At 38.7% G+C, this 16,433-nt stretch overlaps 2 protein-coding genes across 2 annotated transcripts; one reads left to right on the forward strand and one right to left on the reverse strand.

Annotated features, from left to right (window-relative positions):
* Nucleotides 1–1,677: 1,677 nt before the first annotated feature.
* LOC103942088 (subtilisin-like protease SBT1.6) lies at nucleotides 1,678–4,257 on the forward strand. Its single transcript, XM_048564598.1, has one exon. It carries the CDS (start codon nucleotides 1,711–1,713, stop codon nucleotides 4,024–4,026), a length of 2,316 nt encoding a protein of 771 aa, XP_048420555.1. The 5' UTR covers nucleotides 1,678–1,710; the 3' UTR covers nucleotides 4,027–4,257.
* Nucleotides 4,258–11,561: 7,304 nt separating this feature from the next.
* Nucleotides 11,562–15,577, reverse strand: LOC125470254 (zinc finger MYM-type protein 1-like). The gene is made up of 4 exons (XM_048569071.1): nucleotides 15,482–15,577; nucleotides 13,038–13,257; nucleotides 12,376–12,946; nucleotides 11,562–11,832 (listed from the first exon to the last, which is right to left on the reverse strand). The coding sequence occupies exons 1-4, from the start codon at nucleotides 15,575–15,577 to the stop codon at nucleotides 11,562–11,564; spliced, it is 1,158 nt and encodes a 385-aa protein (XP_048425028.1).
* Nucleotides 15,578–16,433: the final 856 nt, after the last annotated feature.

Consider the following 16,433-nt stretch of genomic DNA (forward strand, 5'->3'; position numbering starts at 1 on the left):
ATGATGTGAAAAATAAGTACCAAATGTGAATTTGATAGTTGACGTGACAATATTTTTCTCCTCTATGGTCTTAATATTTTTCTATAAAATTATTATTAATATTTCAAAATGTTTATTTTGTATTTTAAACTTTATATATCTAAAAAGAAAAATACTGAATAAAATGAAATTTTAAAAATATTAAAATCAATTCTTGTTTTCTATTATAATAATATTTATAAGACTTGCTTTTAAAAAAAAAAAACAGTAAATTGAAATAATTTTTGATAATTTATAATTGGCGAACTAAAGGAACTCACACATGAAAACAATTAGAAAATTAATTGAAGCACATTTTCTCATATGTCAAAATTGACAACAAAATATCAAACTACATAAGACTAGCATATCGGTTGAACTTAAGGATGGGTAAAATATTCTCGGGTCCGTTCCACCACCGTAGCACGATATTGTCAGCTTTGGGCGCTGACCACGTCCTCACGGTTTTGTTTCTGGGAACTCACACGAGAACTTCCCAATGGGTCACCCATCCTGGGAGTGCTCTCGCGCGCTACTCGCTTAACTTTGGAGTTCCCATCGAACCCAAAGCTAGTGAGCTTCTAAAAGACATCGTGCTAGGTAGGGATGAGAATATACATATAAGGATCACTCCACTGGACGATGTAGGATGTCACAATAGCCATTGCTCATCCTAATTGAGCTTCATCTTACCTTTAAATTTGATTTCATGCATTCTAGTTAAAGTTTCGCCATCTGAGACATCGCTTCCATTGCTGTAGGAAACCATGGAATTCGAATGGTTGTTGCTGGGCATCGTTTCGGAAATGCAAGTGGGAATTGTGGGATAGCTCCTAGTTCACAGAAATAATTCTAGATCCTAGTTGCAATGATTTGTTTGTGATTTCTACAGCTAGAAGATTCACTAACCCTTATCATTTGTGATGTTTTGAACTAAATCAACAAAAATGTTTTATTAGGGATTATTTTTACTATTGAAAGGAAAAAAAAAAAAACCGAACCGAGTAGAAACCAAACCAGAAAAAACCGAACAAAAAAAAAACCGAAGAAATTGAACCGAACCAAAATTTCGATTTGGTTTCAATTTTGGCAAAAAACCAAACCGTTTCGAACCGAACCCAGCCTTATCTGAGATGCTCTAATATCTTTATCATTTCTTCTTTTTAATTTTCAAACGGCACCGTTTGCCTGCCAATGAAATCTGTGTGTCAAAATTAAGGACCCTACGCCGTCGTTTTCGTAGCAAAGTTTCATAATTCAACGTCGTCTCATTTTTCAAGCCCCATGCAGTAAATGAGGGTGAGTCATTAGAGCTCGTTGTCATGGAGAAATTTTTAGTTTGTGACGGGTACACAAATGATATATCACGTGTTTTAATAGAAGTAGTGGAAAATTTTATTCTTTAAGTTATTAACATTTTAGCACACATATCTCACAATTTATATAATAACACGTAATGTATCATTTTGTATACCAATCACATTAGAAAATCTCTAGTTATCACAGACAAAATTATATCCACTCACACTCTTGCCATTAAAATAACTAACAAAAAAATATTAATTAATTCTAATTCAGAGATTAATTAATTAAAACAAAGAATGATAATCTCACTTATATCACTCCCTCCCTCCCTGACCCGTCGGTCAGACACAGTCCTTCCACTTCACTGTCACCCTCACTCTTTCTCCAATGGCTTCCAATCCTCTCCTCCAACTCCTCTTCCTCCTCACATTCTTCAAATTCTCAGCTCAAATCGCGTCGCAAACCGCCGACCAAACCCTCAAGACCTTCATCTTCCGCGTCGACCGCCACTCCAAGCCCTCGATTTTCCCCACCCACTACCACTGGTACGCCTCCGAATTCGCCGACCCGCCCCAGATCCTCCACGTGTACGACACCGTTTTCCACGGCTTCTCCGCGTCTCTCACTCCCAATCAGGTCTCCACCATCTCCAACCACCCTTCGGTGCTTGCCGTGATAGAAGACAGTCGCCGGAGTCTCCACACCACTCGCTCACCCCAATTTTTGGGCCTCAGGAACCAGAGGGGGCTGTGGTCGGAATCCGACTATGGCTCCGATGTAATCGTCGGAGTATTTGACACTGGCGTCTGGCCGGAGCGTCGCAGCTTCCAGGATAAGAATCTCGGCCCTATTCCGAGGCGGTGGAAGGGGGTTTGCGAGACAGGAACTAAATTCTCCAAGGGTAACTGCAACAGGAAGCTGATCGGAGCTCGATTTTTCATCAAGGGCCACGAAGCGGGGGCAGATGCCGGCGGTCCGATATCAGCAATCAACGACACGGTGGAGTACCGGTCGCCGAGAGACGCTGACGGCCATGGCACCCACACCGCTTCCACGGCGATTGGCCGGTACTCGTTCGACGCCAGCATGTCGGGTTACGCCGCCGGAATCGCGAAAGGAGTTGCACCGAAAGCTCGGTTGGCGATTTATAAGGTATGCTGGAAAGATTCCGGTTGCTTCGACTCCGATATATTGGCCGCCTATGACGCCGCTGTTAATGACGGCGTTGATGTCATTTCCATTTCAATTGGAGGCGGCGACGGCGTTTCTTCTCCGTATTATCTCGATCCGATTGCAATTGGATCGTACGGTGCCGTTTCGCACGGAGTGTTCGTGTCGTCGTCGGCAGGAAACGACGGTCCAAACGGCATGTCGGTGACGAATCTCGCGCCTTGGCTTATGACGGTGGGCGCGGGAACCATCGATCGGAATTTCCCGGCGGCTGTGATTTTAGGTAGCGGGCGGAGGCTAAGCGGCGTGTCGTTGTACACCGGGTTACCTCTGAAAGGCAAGATGTACCCTGTCGTTTATCCCGGGAAATCAGGGATGCTCTCTGCTTCTCTGTGCATGGAGAACTCCCTGGACCCGCGCCAGGTCAGGGGCAAAATTGTAATATGCGACCGTGGGAGCAGTCCGCGAGTGGCCAAAGGCTTAGTCGTGAAGAAAGCCGGCGGTGTTGGAATGATCCTCGCTAACGGAATTTCTAACGGCGAGGGTCTCGTCTGCGACGCCCATATCATTGCTGCTTGCGCCGTCGGGGCCGACGAGGGTGACGCCATTAAGGCGTACGTGGCGTCCACCAAGACTCCCACAGCGACGCTCGATTTCCAAGGGACTGTGATTGGAATAAAACCGGCTCCGGTTGTGGCTTCGTTTTCGGGTCGTGGGCCGAATGGGTTGAACCCGGAGATTCTGAAGCCGGATATAATCGCCCCGGGAGTCAACATCCTAGCCGCCTGGACCGACGCCGTGGGACCCACCGGTTTGGACACGGACAAGAGGAAAACGGAGTTTAACATTCTGTCCGGTACATCCATGGCGGCGCCACACGTGAGCGGAGCCGCGGCTTTGCTGAAGTCGGCTCACCCTGATTGGAGCCCAGCCGCCATAAGATCCGCCATGATGACGACGGCGAGCGTGACTGATAACAGAAATCAGACCATGACTGATGAGGCAACTGGAAAGCCCTCGACGCCTTATGATATGGGGGCGGGTCATTTAAATTTGGGCCTGGCTATGGATCCTGGGCTTATTTATGACATCACCAATGATGATTACGTTCAGTTTCTTTGTGGGGTTGGGTACGGACCCAAAGTGATTCAGGTCATCACTCGGTCCGCACACAACTGTCCTGCGAAGAAGCCTGCGCCGGAGAATCTCAATTACCCGTCGATTGGCGCAGTGTTCCCCACGGCGGGTAAGTCGAGTAAGATGTTTATTCGGACCGTGACGAATGTGGGGCAGCCCAATGCGGTGTATCGAGCCAGAATTGAGGCCCCAAAAGGGGTGACGGTGACAGTGAAGCCGTCGAGGTTGGCGTTTAGTGGGGCGGTGAAGAAGCAGAGCTTTGTGGTGACGATTGCGGTGGATAGGAGGGCCGTGGTGTTTGGCGAGTCAGGTGCGGCGTTCGGGTCGCTTTATTGGACTGACGGGAAGCACGGGGTTCGGAGCCCCATTGTAGTGACCCAAATGGATCCCCTGTAAAATTGACGTTTTGATGTTTTGTAACTTGTCAGAATAGGTGTACAACTACGTGTTGTTGGTACGTGCAGGGAGACGCTTTTAGTGGGTTTTGTGTTGTGCTTTACTAAACCAAACTACTACCATAGCCCAATAGCTTGTTCCGAGGGTTGGTGGTGTGTGAAATTTTCCTTTTCATCTTTTGTTTATTTTTTCCTTTTAAATTATATAAATTCTCTGAGCCTATTTTTATTACAAGCTGTATTTCTACTTTAAACTACTGGGAGAGAGGTGAGGATTTGAACCCAAGTTCGGTGAGTTGAAGAGGAAGGTCTTAACTAGTGCAATCCGCCGCTTATGGAAATCTCAAGTTTGTTAAACGTAAGGCAAACGGTCAAACATTTGAATTACAAAAACATGGTTTTATCCACTAGATTGAAAGGTGATTCAACATGAATAATGAATCCATTTGGACATGGAATATTTTGTAGGTGTAAAAACAAGAGCAAGAGAGTGAAAAAATTTCGCTTTTGTGCGAGGGAAGGGAATCAAAATATAATATAATAATATATAGACAAAGGTGTTTGGTAAGGAGTAAGATATGGTAAGATCTTTCTTATGTTTTAAATGGCTTGGGTTGATGCTCTCAAGAAATGCACTAAACCCTTTTAAAATGTTTGATTTTGTCCCATTCAACCACTCAAATCTTTGTCTTTAAATAATTTAAATCAAATCATCAAACGGTCTCATTTCCCTCTTATTATATAATTCAAACAACCATCAACGGTCTATTGTTCTTGTTTTACCCCATTTGACAATTAAATTTTTTATTCTGTATATGATCATTTAGTTTAATAGAACTTAATTTTTGCCACTTAGTACTATGATTTAATGATATACTTCTTCATTTGTAAGTAAAAAGTCTTAAGTTCGATTTTTGCTAATGACGAATTTGAACCGCATTATTGCTAGTCCATTGTAGGGCTTAGCCCATTCTCTCACCATTTAGTAATAAATAATATCGCTTGTTTAAAAAAAATATAGCACTTAATTTTCACTTGGTTGAAAGATATTTTCAGTTCGACAGAGAAATTGAAGATGAAGCTAAGTAAGAGAGGTTTGATGAAGCACCTTAACTTGGACTAGAATTGTCAATTGAGATGGAAGGTAGGGCATCCTATACTTCAATAATTAATCTTCCAAATTTTAGCCTAATTTCTGGGACCTATATGTAACCACCAAGGCATACCCTATATAAATCATGTTAGCCTACAATAAATCAAGCATGATTAATGGAAGGGGGTGGGGGGAACCCTACCTCAATAAGGAACAAAAGTGTAGACCATGCACAAAAGATTTTTACGCCATAATTCATGGCATCAGACGCGGAACATTTGTAGTAGGTTTGGGTGGAGAGTAATTTGCATATTATTCCATTTAATAATGCAATATTATGTGAAGAGAAATTTACACATGACATTGTATTATTGTATCCGGACATCACGTAATGATAAACATGTTTCATATAAGTCATTTTCGTTGGGGTGAGATGAGCCTTTTAGGTTAGTATATGGTGTTAGAGTGGGCAAACGATAGGTTACTTGTTAGACAAGTTTTCTGAATTGAGGTGAGTTAAAGCACACCAAAATCAATTCTTGGTTCGTTGCCCGAGTTACACTCCAAAAAAGTCATATTGCATTATTTTCACAATTGAAAATTTGCATTTCGTTGTTATAAATAACATGAGGTGTACGCGGAGGATCACAATTAGCTCACACCTCACACCTCACTTACGAAAGGCAGATCAACTGAGTCAACATGGTTTAAGTGAGCAAGACAATTTGGCAATTTAACCTTGTATAAAACGTCTTAAAATCTTTTCGTTTAGTTAAGAATATTAACTTGTAGAATGCAGTTTGGAATCCACCTTTGTTTGTTGCCACGACTCAATAATCTTTTGCCACGATTCAAAATATTAAAGCATGCAATTTCCTCTTTACTTTTTCCTTTTCTGGGCACACTTGATTCACGCTTTGCTGTGCATTCTCTACTCTGATGACATCCGAAGTCATGTTTGAAGTGAGTTCAAAGCAACTTCAGTCAGTGGCGGATTCAGAATTATAGACTCAGGGGGGATCTCAATAATAAAGATAAAAAAAAATTATAGTGAAAAATGTCCTCTCCACGGAATTATTGATCTCTTATTTTGTTGCGGAATAGACCCTCAATGATATTCATAGCGAAAAATGTCCTCTCCACTGTTGCTTGCACATTCATGGAGGCAACAAGCCTCTCCATTGCACCCAATGGTAGTTGCAAGATTTTAAGATTGGGTGGTCTCAATATAAAAGTTCAAAAAAATATTTGACGAAAATATAAATTACAAAAACTAAATTTGTCCATGACGAAGTTTCATACTCAAAAATGTGTCATTATAGATTTATTGCAAACTAGAACGAAAATATCTAGAATATAATTGAAATTATCTAAAATTGGAATTGAACTACTTAGTTTGTGAAGACGGGGGAGGAGACTGGGGTTCTGCTAGTGGGTGGGGAGGTGACTGGAGAATGGGATTAGCCAATTAGGAGTTAGATATGGAATTGGAAAAGTTCTGACTCTGTTTGAAAGTTGAACCATTTTGTTTAATAAAAATTTGCAAAAACTATATATTAAAGAACGTTGTATCGACGCACCGTTTTACTTAGAAGGTTTTTTTTCAAACCATACATCAAATGCACCGTTTTCCCAAGTCATTTGAATAAAAAGTAGTATTCTTTCTTCTTTCTGGTTTGCAGAATACCAGAACACTCTGCAGCTCCGCTCCTCTTCTCCAACACCATATATGCCCAAACTTGGGTGATCCTCGGAGGTCCTCACAAAAATTTATCCCGGCTTCCGATAGTGCTAGGACCACCCAGGCCCCTTAACAGATCCGTCCCTCTGCACCTGCCCAAATTGTTGGAGGGTCTCGAAGGTCGATCACAAGTGTTTCTTCAAGCTTTCGGAGGATCCCGGAACCTCCCGGCTCCCTATATGGATCCATCACTGACTTCAGTTGAATCCTTCTGAGTTCTCAACACAAAATAAAATAACAAAACAAAACGTAAACAGTCAAATAGTTTTCAGTAAATGGAAAAGTGAGATATACAGCTAAATATTGTGATGATTAAATTCATCAGATTATAATAAACAATAGATAGATAAAAGAATGAAGATGGTTAGAAACTTATTAGGTCATTGAGCTTCGTCTTTGTGAGAATATGGTCTCTAATTTTTGTTCCTATCCGGCCCAAGATACCGCTCCAGTTAGGAACCATCTGTTGATTGGGTTGTCTTGTGTGAAGTGGGTGGGTTAAGCCATTTTACCATGGCTTACTCTAAGAAACTCACTTCAAATTAGATTATGTTTTGTTTATGACAGCTTATTGATATTTTTTTTGCAGTGTAAAATGATTTTTTTTGGGGTGTCAGTTAAGTCACTTTTATTTATTTATTACAAAGCAATATTAATACTTGGAGTTGCACACAGGAGCTTAAGCGTGTCATCAAGCTTTTAATCACTTAACTACTGTCATTCGTAGTCCAACTCAACATGAGAAAGACTTATATGAAATGAGTTCTCCACCATCATATCATCTTGTGTCGATGATATTTCATTATTGAAATGACATATGTAAGTTTCTCTCCATATAATATTGTGTTATTAAGCTTGAACATCACTTATCGATAGACTGTCTCACCAAAGTGGATTGCTATGTGAGTGCGCTTTTCAAGTCTGCAACCTACTAGGATAGGTTCGGTTCACCATTCTGAGTGGAAGGGCTAGATTGATAGGCATCTCTATGGGTGGTGGAAGTGTAGTGGTCATTAGGCATGAAGTTTTAGTTGGGACGGGTCGAAATCGCTGAAAAATGGATCGGTACCATTGTTGGTTTGATCATCGATTTTCTGGTTGGACCAATCCATTGAAAAATGGATCAGTAACTTGAGGAAGTGGCTTCCTAGCTAACCTCTACCCTTCGAGGCTAGGGGTCTCCGTATCATGACGGACACCCTCGACTAGAGACTTGGTCCTCGCACGGGGGAAGGTGTATGGTATGGGAAATGCCTGCCATCGTGAGACGGGAGCCTCTTTTTCCACCTCTACCTTGGACAGGTCACATCATTGATGGAGAAAATAGGAGAACTCAAGCAACAGGTGGCGGTCCAACATAAGCACATTGAGATGGAATCTGCCCACATCGCCACCCATGAAGCTCATATTGTTGCCCAAGAGTCTAAGATGGCCCAGATCATTGCCACCCAGGAAGCTCATATTATTGCTAGTCCATTGTAGGGCTTAACCTATTCTCCCACCCTTTAGTAATAAATAATATCGTTTGTTAAAAAAAAAAAATAGCACTTAATTTTCACTTTTTCAGTTCGACAGAGAAATAGAAGATAAAACTAAATAAGAGAAGTTTGATGAAGCACCTTAACATGGACTAGAATTGTCAATTGAGATGGAAGGAAGGGCATCCTATACTTCAATAATTAATCTTCCAAAATTTAGCCTAATTTCTGGGACCTATATGTAACCACCAAGGCATACCTATATCAATCTTGTTAGCCTACACTAAATCAAGCATGATTAAGGGGAGGGGGTGGGGAACCCTACCTCAATAAGGAACAAAAGTGTAGACCATGCACAAAAGATTTTTTAATTCATGGCATCAGAGGTGGAACATTTGTAGTAGGTTTGGGTGGAGAGTAATTTGCATGGAAAGGGTTCACCATTGTATATTATTCCATTCAATAAAGCAATATTATGTGGAGAGAAATTTACACATGACATTGTATTATTGGATCTGGACATCACATAATGATAAACATGTTTCATATAAATCATTCTTGTTGGGGTGAGACGAGTCTTTTAGGTTAGTATATGGTGTTAGAGTGGGCAAACAATAGGTTACTTGTTAGACAAGTTTTCTGAATTGAGGCACGTTAAAGCACACAAAATAAATTCGTGGTTCGTTGCCCGAGTTACACTTCAGAAAAGTCATACTGCATTGTTTTACAAGTGAAAAATTGCATTCCTATGTTATAAATAGCACGAGGTGTAGGCGGAGGATCACAATTAGCTCACACCTCACTTACGAAAGGCAGATCAACTGATTCAAATGGTTTAAGTGAGCAAGACAATTTGGCAATTTAAGCTCGTATAAAACGTCTTAAACTCTTTTCGCTTAGTTACGAATATTAACTTGTAGAAAGCAGTTTGGAATCCACATTTGTTTGTTGCCACAACTGAATAATCTTTTGCCACGATTCAAAATATTAAAGCATGCAATTTCCTCTTTACTTTTAATTTTTATTTTTTTATGGGGCACATTTGATTCACGCTTTCCCGTGCAATCTCGTCTTTGCTGACATCCGAAGTCATGTTTGAAGTGAGTTCAAGGCAATTTTAGTTCAATCCTTCTGAATTCTGACCACAAAATAAAATAAACAAAACAAAACATAAGCAGACAATCAGTTTTCTGTTCCTATCTGGCCCAAGACACTCCATCAGCTAGGAACCATCTGTTGATTGGGTTGTCTTGTGAAGTGGGTGGGTCAGCCCATTTTACCATGGTTTACTCTAAGGAACTCACTTCAAATTAGATTATGTATTGTTTATGAGAGCTTATTGATATTTTTTTTGTAGTGTAAATTGATTTTGTTAGAGTGTCAGTTATGCCACTCTTATTTATTTATTTAATTATTACAAAGCGATATCAATACTTGGAGTTGCACACAAGAGCTTAAGCGTGTCATCAAGATTTTAATTACTTAACTACTGTCATTCGTAATCCAGCTCAACATGAGAAAGACTTATATGAAATGAGTTCTCCACCACCATATCATCTCGTGTCAATCATATTTCATTATTGAAATGACATATGTAAGTTTATCTCCATATAATATTGTGTTATTAAGCTTGAACATCATTTACTGATAGAATGTCTCACCAAAGTGGATTGCTATACTAGTGCGCTTATCAAGTTTGCGACCTACCAGGATAGGTTTGGTTCACCATTTTGAGTGGAGGGGCTAGATTGATAGGCATCTCTGTGGGTAGTGGAAGTGTAGTGGTTATCAGGCATGAAGTTTTAGTTGGGACGGGTCGAAATTGCTGAAAAATGGATCGGTACCACTATTGGTTTGATCATCAATTTTCTAGTTGGACTAATCCATTTGGTCTGAACCAAATGTGGTCTAGGAACTTATATAACCCATTTGGATGGACCAGTTCTAGGTCCAGCTAGCTAGATTTGGCCAACGTGCGGGTGTTAGAATTGGTCGGCTTGCCTGGGATCACTAGTAGAAAAAATCATTTGCACGACCAAACTTTATGCAATGATGTAACACTCGTTGCCCAAAACAGGTTAGCGTGATGAAGGTAATATTTCATTGCTCAAATCGGTCAAAAATAATTTAATGGGATAAACATGTTAAGCGACGCCATGTTTTGTCGCACAAAAGTAGCTTAAGAGACAAAAAAAACTTGTTGTGGCAGAAAGGTTTGCAGAAAAATGCACGAATGCTTGTATTTGTTAAGCCAAAAAAGCGCGACCAATTTTTCGTTGTGCAAAGGATCTGTCAGTTGTTCGGTCACAGTGTTAATGTGGTATTTACTCCATGGTTTTGCGCAACGAAGGTTTTGTCGCGCAAAGAGTCTGAATTCCTTTAAATAGCCAATTTCGCCATTTCTCTTCACAATTCAATCCGAAAACTCTTTACTTTCATTGAATTATTATTCCAATTATTGTTTGTTTTTCCGTACGCGATGGCGGACTCTGGTGGTCCTTCGTCAAAGAGAGTTCAGGGCGAAGGTTTTGAGAAAGGTAATACGTACTAAATTTTGTTGGTTGTTTAATTATTTAAATATTTAAGTAGACTAATGTAAGTTTTTATTTTGTTGGTAGACAAGAAAAAGAAGAAAGTTGCGACATGCGTTCGATACACTTCTTCAGCTAAGAGCCGCTACCAAATCACTTACGCAAAATTAGTAGGATATTAGAAGTCGGATATGGTGAACAAGTTTAGGGGTGACGTTGGGGTATTGGTGTGTGACAGATGCGGAGTGAATTAGGAGTCTTGGAGAGACGTCCCTGAGGAGATAAAAACGGTCATGATCGATGCATTAGCAGTACGTGTAAATTATTAATTAGTTAAACAATAATTTAGTTCTTTAGATAAAATTTGTATAATTCATTTATTTTTGCATATCAGCCTAATTGGGACATTAACAAAAGTGACGCAAATCTGATGAAGTGCACAGACGTCGTGTTCAAGTATCATTTTCAAGAGTTGAAGTTTGATGTTGAACGTGACGCAGAGTGGCATGGAGTGGTTGGACCAACGGATTGTGGTGAAGCCAGGATTTCTCGGGAGGAGGGGTGAACTTAAAAGAGTGCAAGGTTAAAGAAAAATGGCAACAAATAAATCTTTTTATATAGTAATGTCTTCCATAATTAATCTATACAAACAAATTACAATTATTGCTGGTGAGGTTTCATGTCATGAAAACATCATATAATAGGCTCATTTTTAATAAAAGAAAATATATATCTCTTAATGTAAACAACCATGCTATCACTCAACCATTGATCTCCCATTTTGTTACGCAATGGTGTTTTCACAATTTTCATAGCAGAAAAAGCTCTCTCCACCGAAGCGGTTGCAGCCGGTAACACTAAAGCCAATATAAGAAGTTTATACACTAACATATAGCTTTCACACCTCCCGGTCTTCACTAACTCTTTTGCAAGATCACTAATTCCTCTCAATGATGGAAACTCACTATGCATCTTTATATCATGAATATAATTGTCAAGTTGAATTGGAAGATTCATGAGGTTCATACGATCAAAATCTTGAGGATAAAGTTGGGCTAAACGAACAATTTTTGCTTTGTCAAAAGATATTCACTGGACTCAAACATGCCATACAAAGAAGCAACTCGGTGTTTATCTCATTGAAGCGATTGTTCAATTCCTTTAGTTGCATATCAAGGACTTGAAAATAGAGGTCCACATGATAATAATGGAAGTTTGTGATTTTTGGAGCCTTACGCCTTGATTTTCCAGGTACGAAATGCAAATCCTCCATGTTAGGAATGATAATATCATGCTCATCAAAAAACTTTTCTACATCATGAAACAAGTCCCCAAAGTCATCATCTCTAAAGGATTGTAGTCTTGCATACTTCCACTAACACCATCGCATTCACAATATTTTGATCTTTCTTTTACAATGCTTGTGATAACTCATTTGTAATTCCCAATATAAGTCTTATCAAGAAAAGGTGAAACGCAAAATCAAAAGTGTATGTCTTTGAATAACCTAGTTGCTTCATCAAGATTATCTTGGTTACTATCACTTTTAATCCATTCAACCACCTCCACCACGACTTCAAACATAACAATAATACTAACTATAATACCATAATGCAAGTTCCACAGTGTATCACATGGATACATGAGACTACTTTCTTGATTTAACCCTTTACCCATTTCAAGATTACCAAGATCAAGAGCTTTCTGAATTTGTTCTTGTTGTTTCTCTCTAAATGCATCATGACGCTTACTCGATGATCCAATAAGATTCACCAAACTACTAGCATTGATGAAGAAATTGGCAACATCCTCATTTTCCTTTGCCACAAATATAAGAGCTAGTTGGAGTTGGTGTGCAAAACAATGAATATAAAATGCTTGAGGGTATTTGTTCAAAATCTTTGTTTTAAGACCATTTAACTCACCTCTCATATTACTAGCTCCATTATAGCCTTGTTCTTGTAACGTGGACCTACTCAAATTTGTTGTAGCAAACAATCTCTCAATGGTCTCTTCAAGCAAGCTACTCATTGTACAAGAGACATGTTGAACACCCAAAAACTTTTCAATTGCTTCTCCTTTTTTATTAACATAACACATTACCACTGCCATTTGCTCTTTAGTCGAAGCATCACGTGATCCATCAACCAAGAGACAAAAAAAATGTACCTTCCATATCTTTAGTACTTGCATTAATAGTTTCAATAGCACAAGCATGAACAAGATCCTTTTGAATATCGGAAGAAGTATACTTGAGATTCTTAGGAGCATTCTCAAACACAACCTTCTTAACTTTCTCATTATGATAGGCAAGAAATTGCACAAGCTCTATATAATTACTCCTATTGCTTGATTTCAAAGATTCATCGTGCCCACGAAAAGCCAAACCCTATCGCAACAACCATCTTGTGCAATCAAGTGCTCCACTCAGTAAAGTGTGATAATTAAGGCGAGCTTCATCAGCTTGCTTGATCACAAATGTTTCAATGTGTTGTTTTTGTGTCATCAAGTTTTTAGCTTATTGTATAGCTTTATTATGAAGACTTCCAACACCTCCCTCGTAGACTCGAAGTTTTTTGGGTCATTTCTTCCAATTTGTAAACCCTTTCTCAATGAAGACATCACTTTCAGTGCTACCCATTTGGTCGAAATCACATTTGAAAAGATAACAATAACGGCAAAATGCAACATCTTTTGATATACTATACTCCAACCACTTAAACTTATCAAACCAAACGGTGATAAAACATCGCTTGTCACTAACTTTTCTTGGCATGATGTGGTCTCTAGGTTGACAAGGATCATTTTGGAGATAGTGTCTATGAATTGCTTCACGATAATTAGGTGGATAATCAAGCATTCGATGTCTATATCTAGGGTCAGCAGGAAGATTAGCCAATATTTCATCCAACTCAGTGGCCTCACTTTGTTGTGAACTACTCAATATTCAAAGGAGGATTTCCTGGAATACTTGAAGGAGGAGGAAGACTACTCGGAATATTTGAAGGAGAAGGACTACCCAAAATATTTGAAGGAGGATTTAAGCATTGTTTCTTATAGTATCGTTCCATTACGTAATTGTAAAATGGAAAGAAAAAAAAAATTCTTAGACTCTTAATCCTAGAGTACACTATACTACTATGCATAATAACTAATCCAACCAAACAATTCAACCAATCCAACCAATTGCATAAGCTCCAAATAATTACCCCTAATATGCATAATAACTAATCCAACCAACAATTCAATTAATCAATACCAATAACTCAATAAGCATACAAATTATTCAATAAATAAAAATTCAATTCAACTAAGCATATGAATAAGAATAATTGTATACATTATGGAATAATTCAATTAATTAATCAAGAATCAAGAATTCAAATTTTAATTTTCACCCTAAAAAATAATTTCATAATTTCATATCAATAATCATAGAATCATATCAATAATCAATAACCAATAACCATATTAGTGCATTACCATATGATTCTATACCAATTAAAACTCATTCGTATTAAATAATTAATTAGGGTTAGGGATTATATAGGAATTAAAAATTTTACCTAAAGAAAGGCTTTGAAAGCTGCAAGCCACGGTTGGAGAGTGGCTGGAGACTGATTGGAGTGACTAGCGGCGGCTAAAGCTTGGAGAGTGGCTGGTTTTTCATCCGTTGGCTGCCAAGTTGCTGCTCAGCTATTGGGAATTAGGGAGGCAAGCTTTGCTCTCTGATTGGCAAAGGCAAAGTTAAAAAAGAAAAAAGGACAGACACGGGTCTGAGGAGGGAAGAGGGACATGCGGTCCCCCCCATATATTTTTTTTCTTTTTCAAACTTATCAAAACGATGCTGTTTTGGTTTTATTTTTTATTTTTTAACCTAGTCCAAAACGACGTCGTTTTTGCCTGGATGTTTAAAAAAAAAAAAAGATCCAGCTCTACTGCCCAACAGCAGAACCAGACCACCAGAACAGGGAGGGGGTGAAAACTAGTCAAGTTTCCAACGAGGGGAGGGGCTGAACCAGCCCTCCAGGAGTGGCGGTCGCCACTCCTCGCCTTCACATGGCTTCGCCATTCTAACGGATGACTAGAATAGTTTTTTATTAGTCTATTTATGGTTTATTAAATAATGACATTGAATTATTATTAATTTGGAAGAATAAATTTAAATGGACTATATTTATTTTGTTTTGAGAACAGATTTCCAAAATATTATAATATTGACATTATTTTGTTGAGAAACTATTTTTGAGACGGAATAAAATAAATATTTTTAGTTAATCATGCAAGGCTTTACAAAACAAAACTTTTGTCGCCAAAACCTTTGCGGGACGAGATTTCGTCGCGCAAGTGAAACAGTCGGTTAGCATTTAAGGTGTTGTATTTACTGCGTATTACCACTTAATTATGCGAATTTGGTTGTGCATAACATTGAGGGACTAGACTTCATTGCGCAAAGCGATGGTCGGTGGCATTGAAGTCGTGGCATTTATTATGTATTTATTTTGTACTTTGCGCGACGAAGGTTTCGTCACTCAAAAGGTTGTGCGCAACAAAGCCTTCGTCGCCTAAAGTGTTCTTTATAAGCACATATTATTTTGCTATTTTCTTCACACTGTTTTGTACATCTGATGGTCGATAATAGGGATAGTAGGAGAGCGGCGGTCCGGGATCGAATGGTGGAAAGAAACAGCACTCCCTCCAGGCCCCATGATATGACGTAATATGTGGAGTTTGCATATTCGGTTCATTTAACAATGCTTGACAATTGTTCTACTGCTGAGTGGCTCTCTTGGAAATTTGTGCCCTAGGACGTGAAGAAGGTGATGATGGATCAACTATTAGTAAGTGTGACAAATGTTGAAAATAATTAATCTTGTGAATTTTTTTTTATATGTTGTAAATAATTATTTGCATATATGTGTAACAGTTTAACTATACTCTTGATGACACAAACGAAGAGTTGATGAAGTTGATGGAAGAGGTGTTGAAGAAGGGTTACAAGCAGTGGTGTTTGACGTGGAGCGGAATGGAGGACCAGCGGAGTAGTTTTAAATTTATATTTTTGAGGACAATATTTATTTTTAAGGTTTTATTTTAAGTTATGTATTTGGACTTAATTAGCCTTTAATTCATGTTTTGTTGTTTAAATAATTGAATTGGTTAATTTACTTTATTTAAGTTTTCTATTATTTTTAGAATAATATTATAATTGAATAAGTCTTTGTAATTATGAAATTTACGTAAATATAGATTATAAAGATCTATGTTTACGTAAATTTCATAATTATAATGAATTACGTATTTGTTCGTTACTAAACATTTTGTGTGACAAAACATTCGACACAATAAGTATGTGCGGCGAATTACTTATTCGTCCTGCATATTTCCAACCGTGATGAAGTTTTCGTCACATAAAGGGCGTAAAAAATGTGGTTAAATTTATCGCCAAATTTCGAATCCATACGTTTTAAGCGACGAAACGTTCGTCACGTAAGGGTGAAATCAAAGGGCAATGATTCCGGAGTCTTGTGCGATAAAGGTTTTGTCATGTAAGATATTTACTCC

The sequence above is a fragment of a genome, unplaced genomic scaffold (assembly GCF_019419815.1).
Source record: "Pyrus x bretschneideri cultivar Hongxiangsu unplaced genomic scaffold, Pyrus_bretschneideri_v1 Contig10, whole genome shotgun sequence".
Lineage (NCBI taxonomy): Eukaryota > Viridiplantae > Streptophyta > Magnoliopsida > Rosales > Rosaceae > Pyrus > Pyrus x bretschneideri.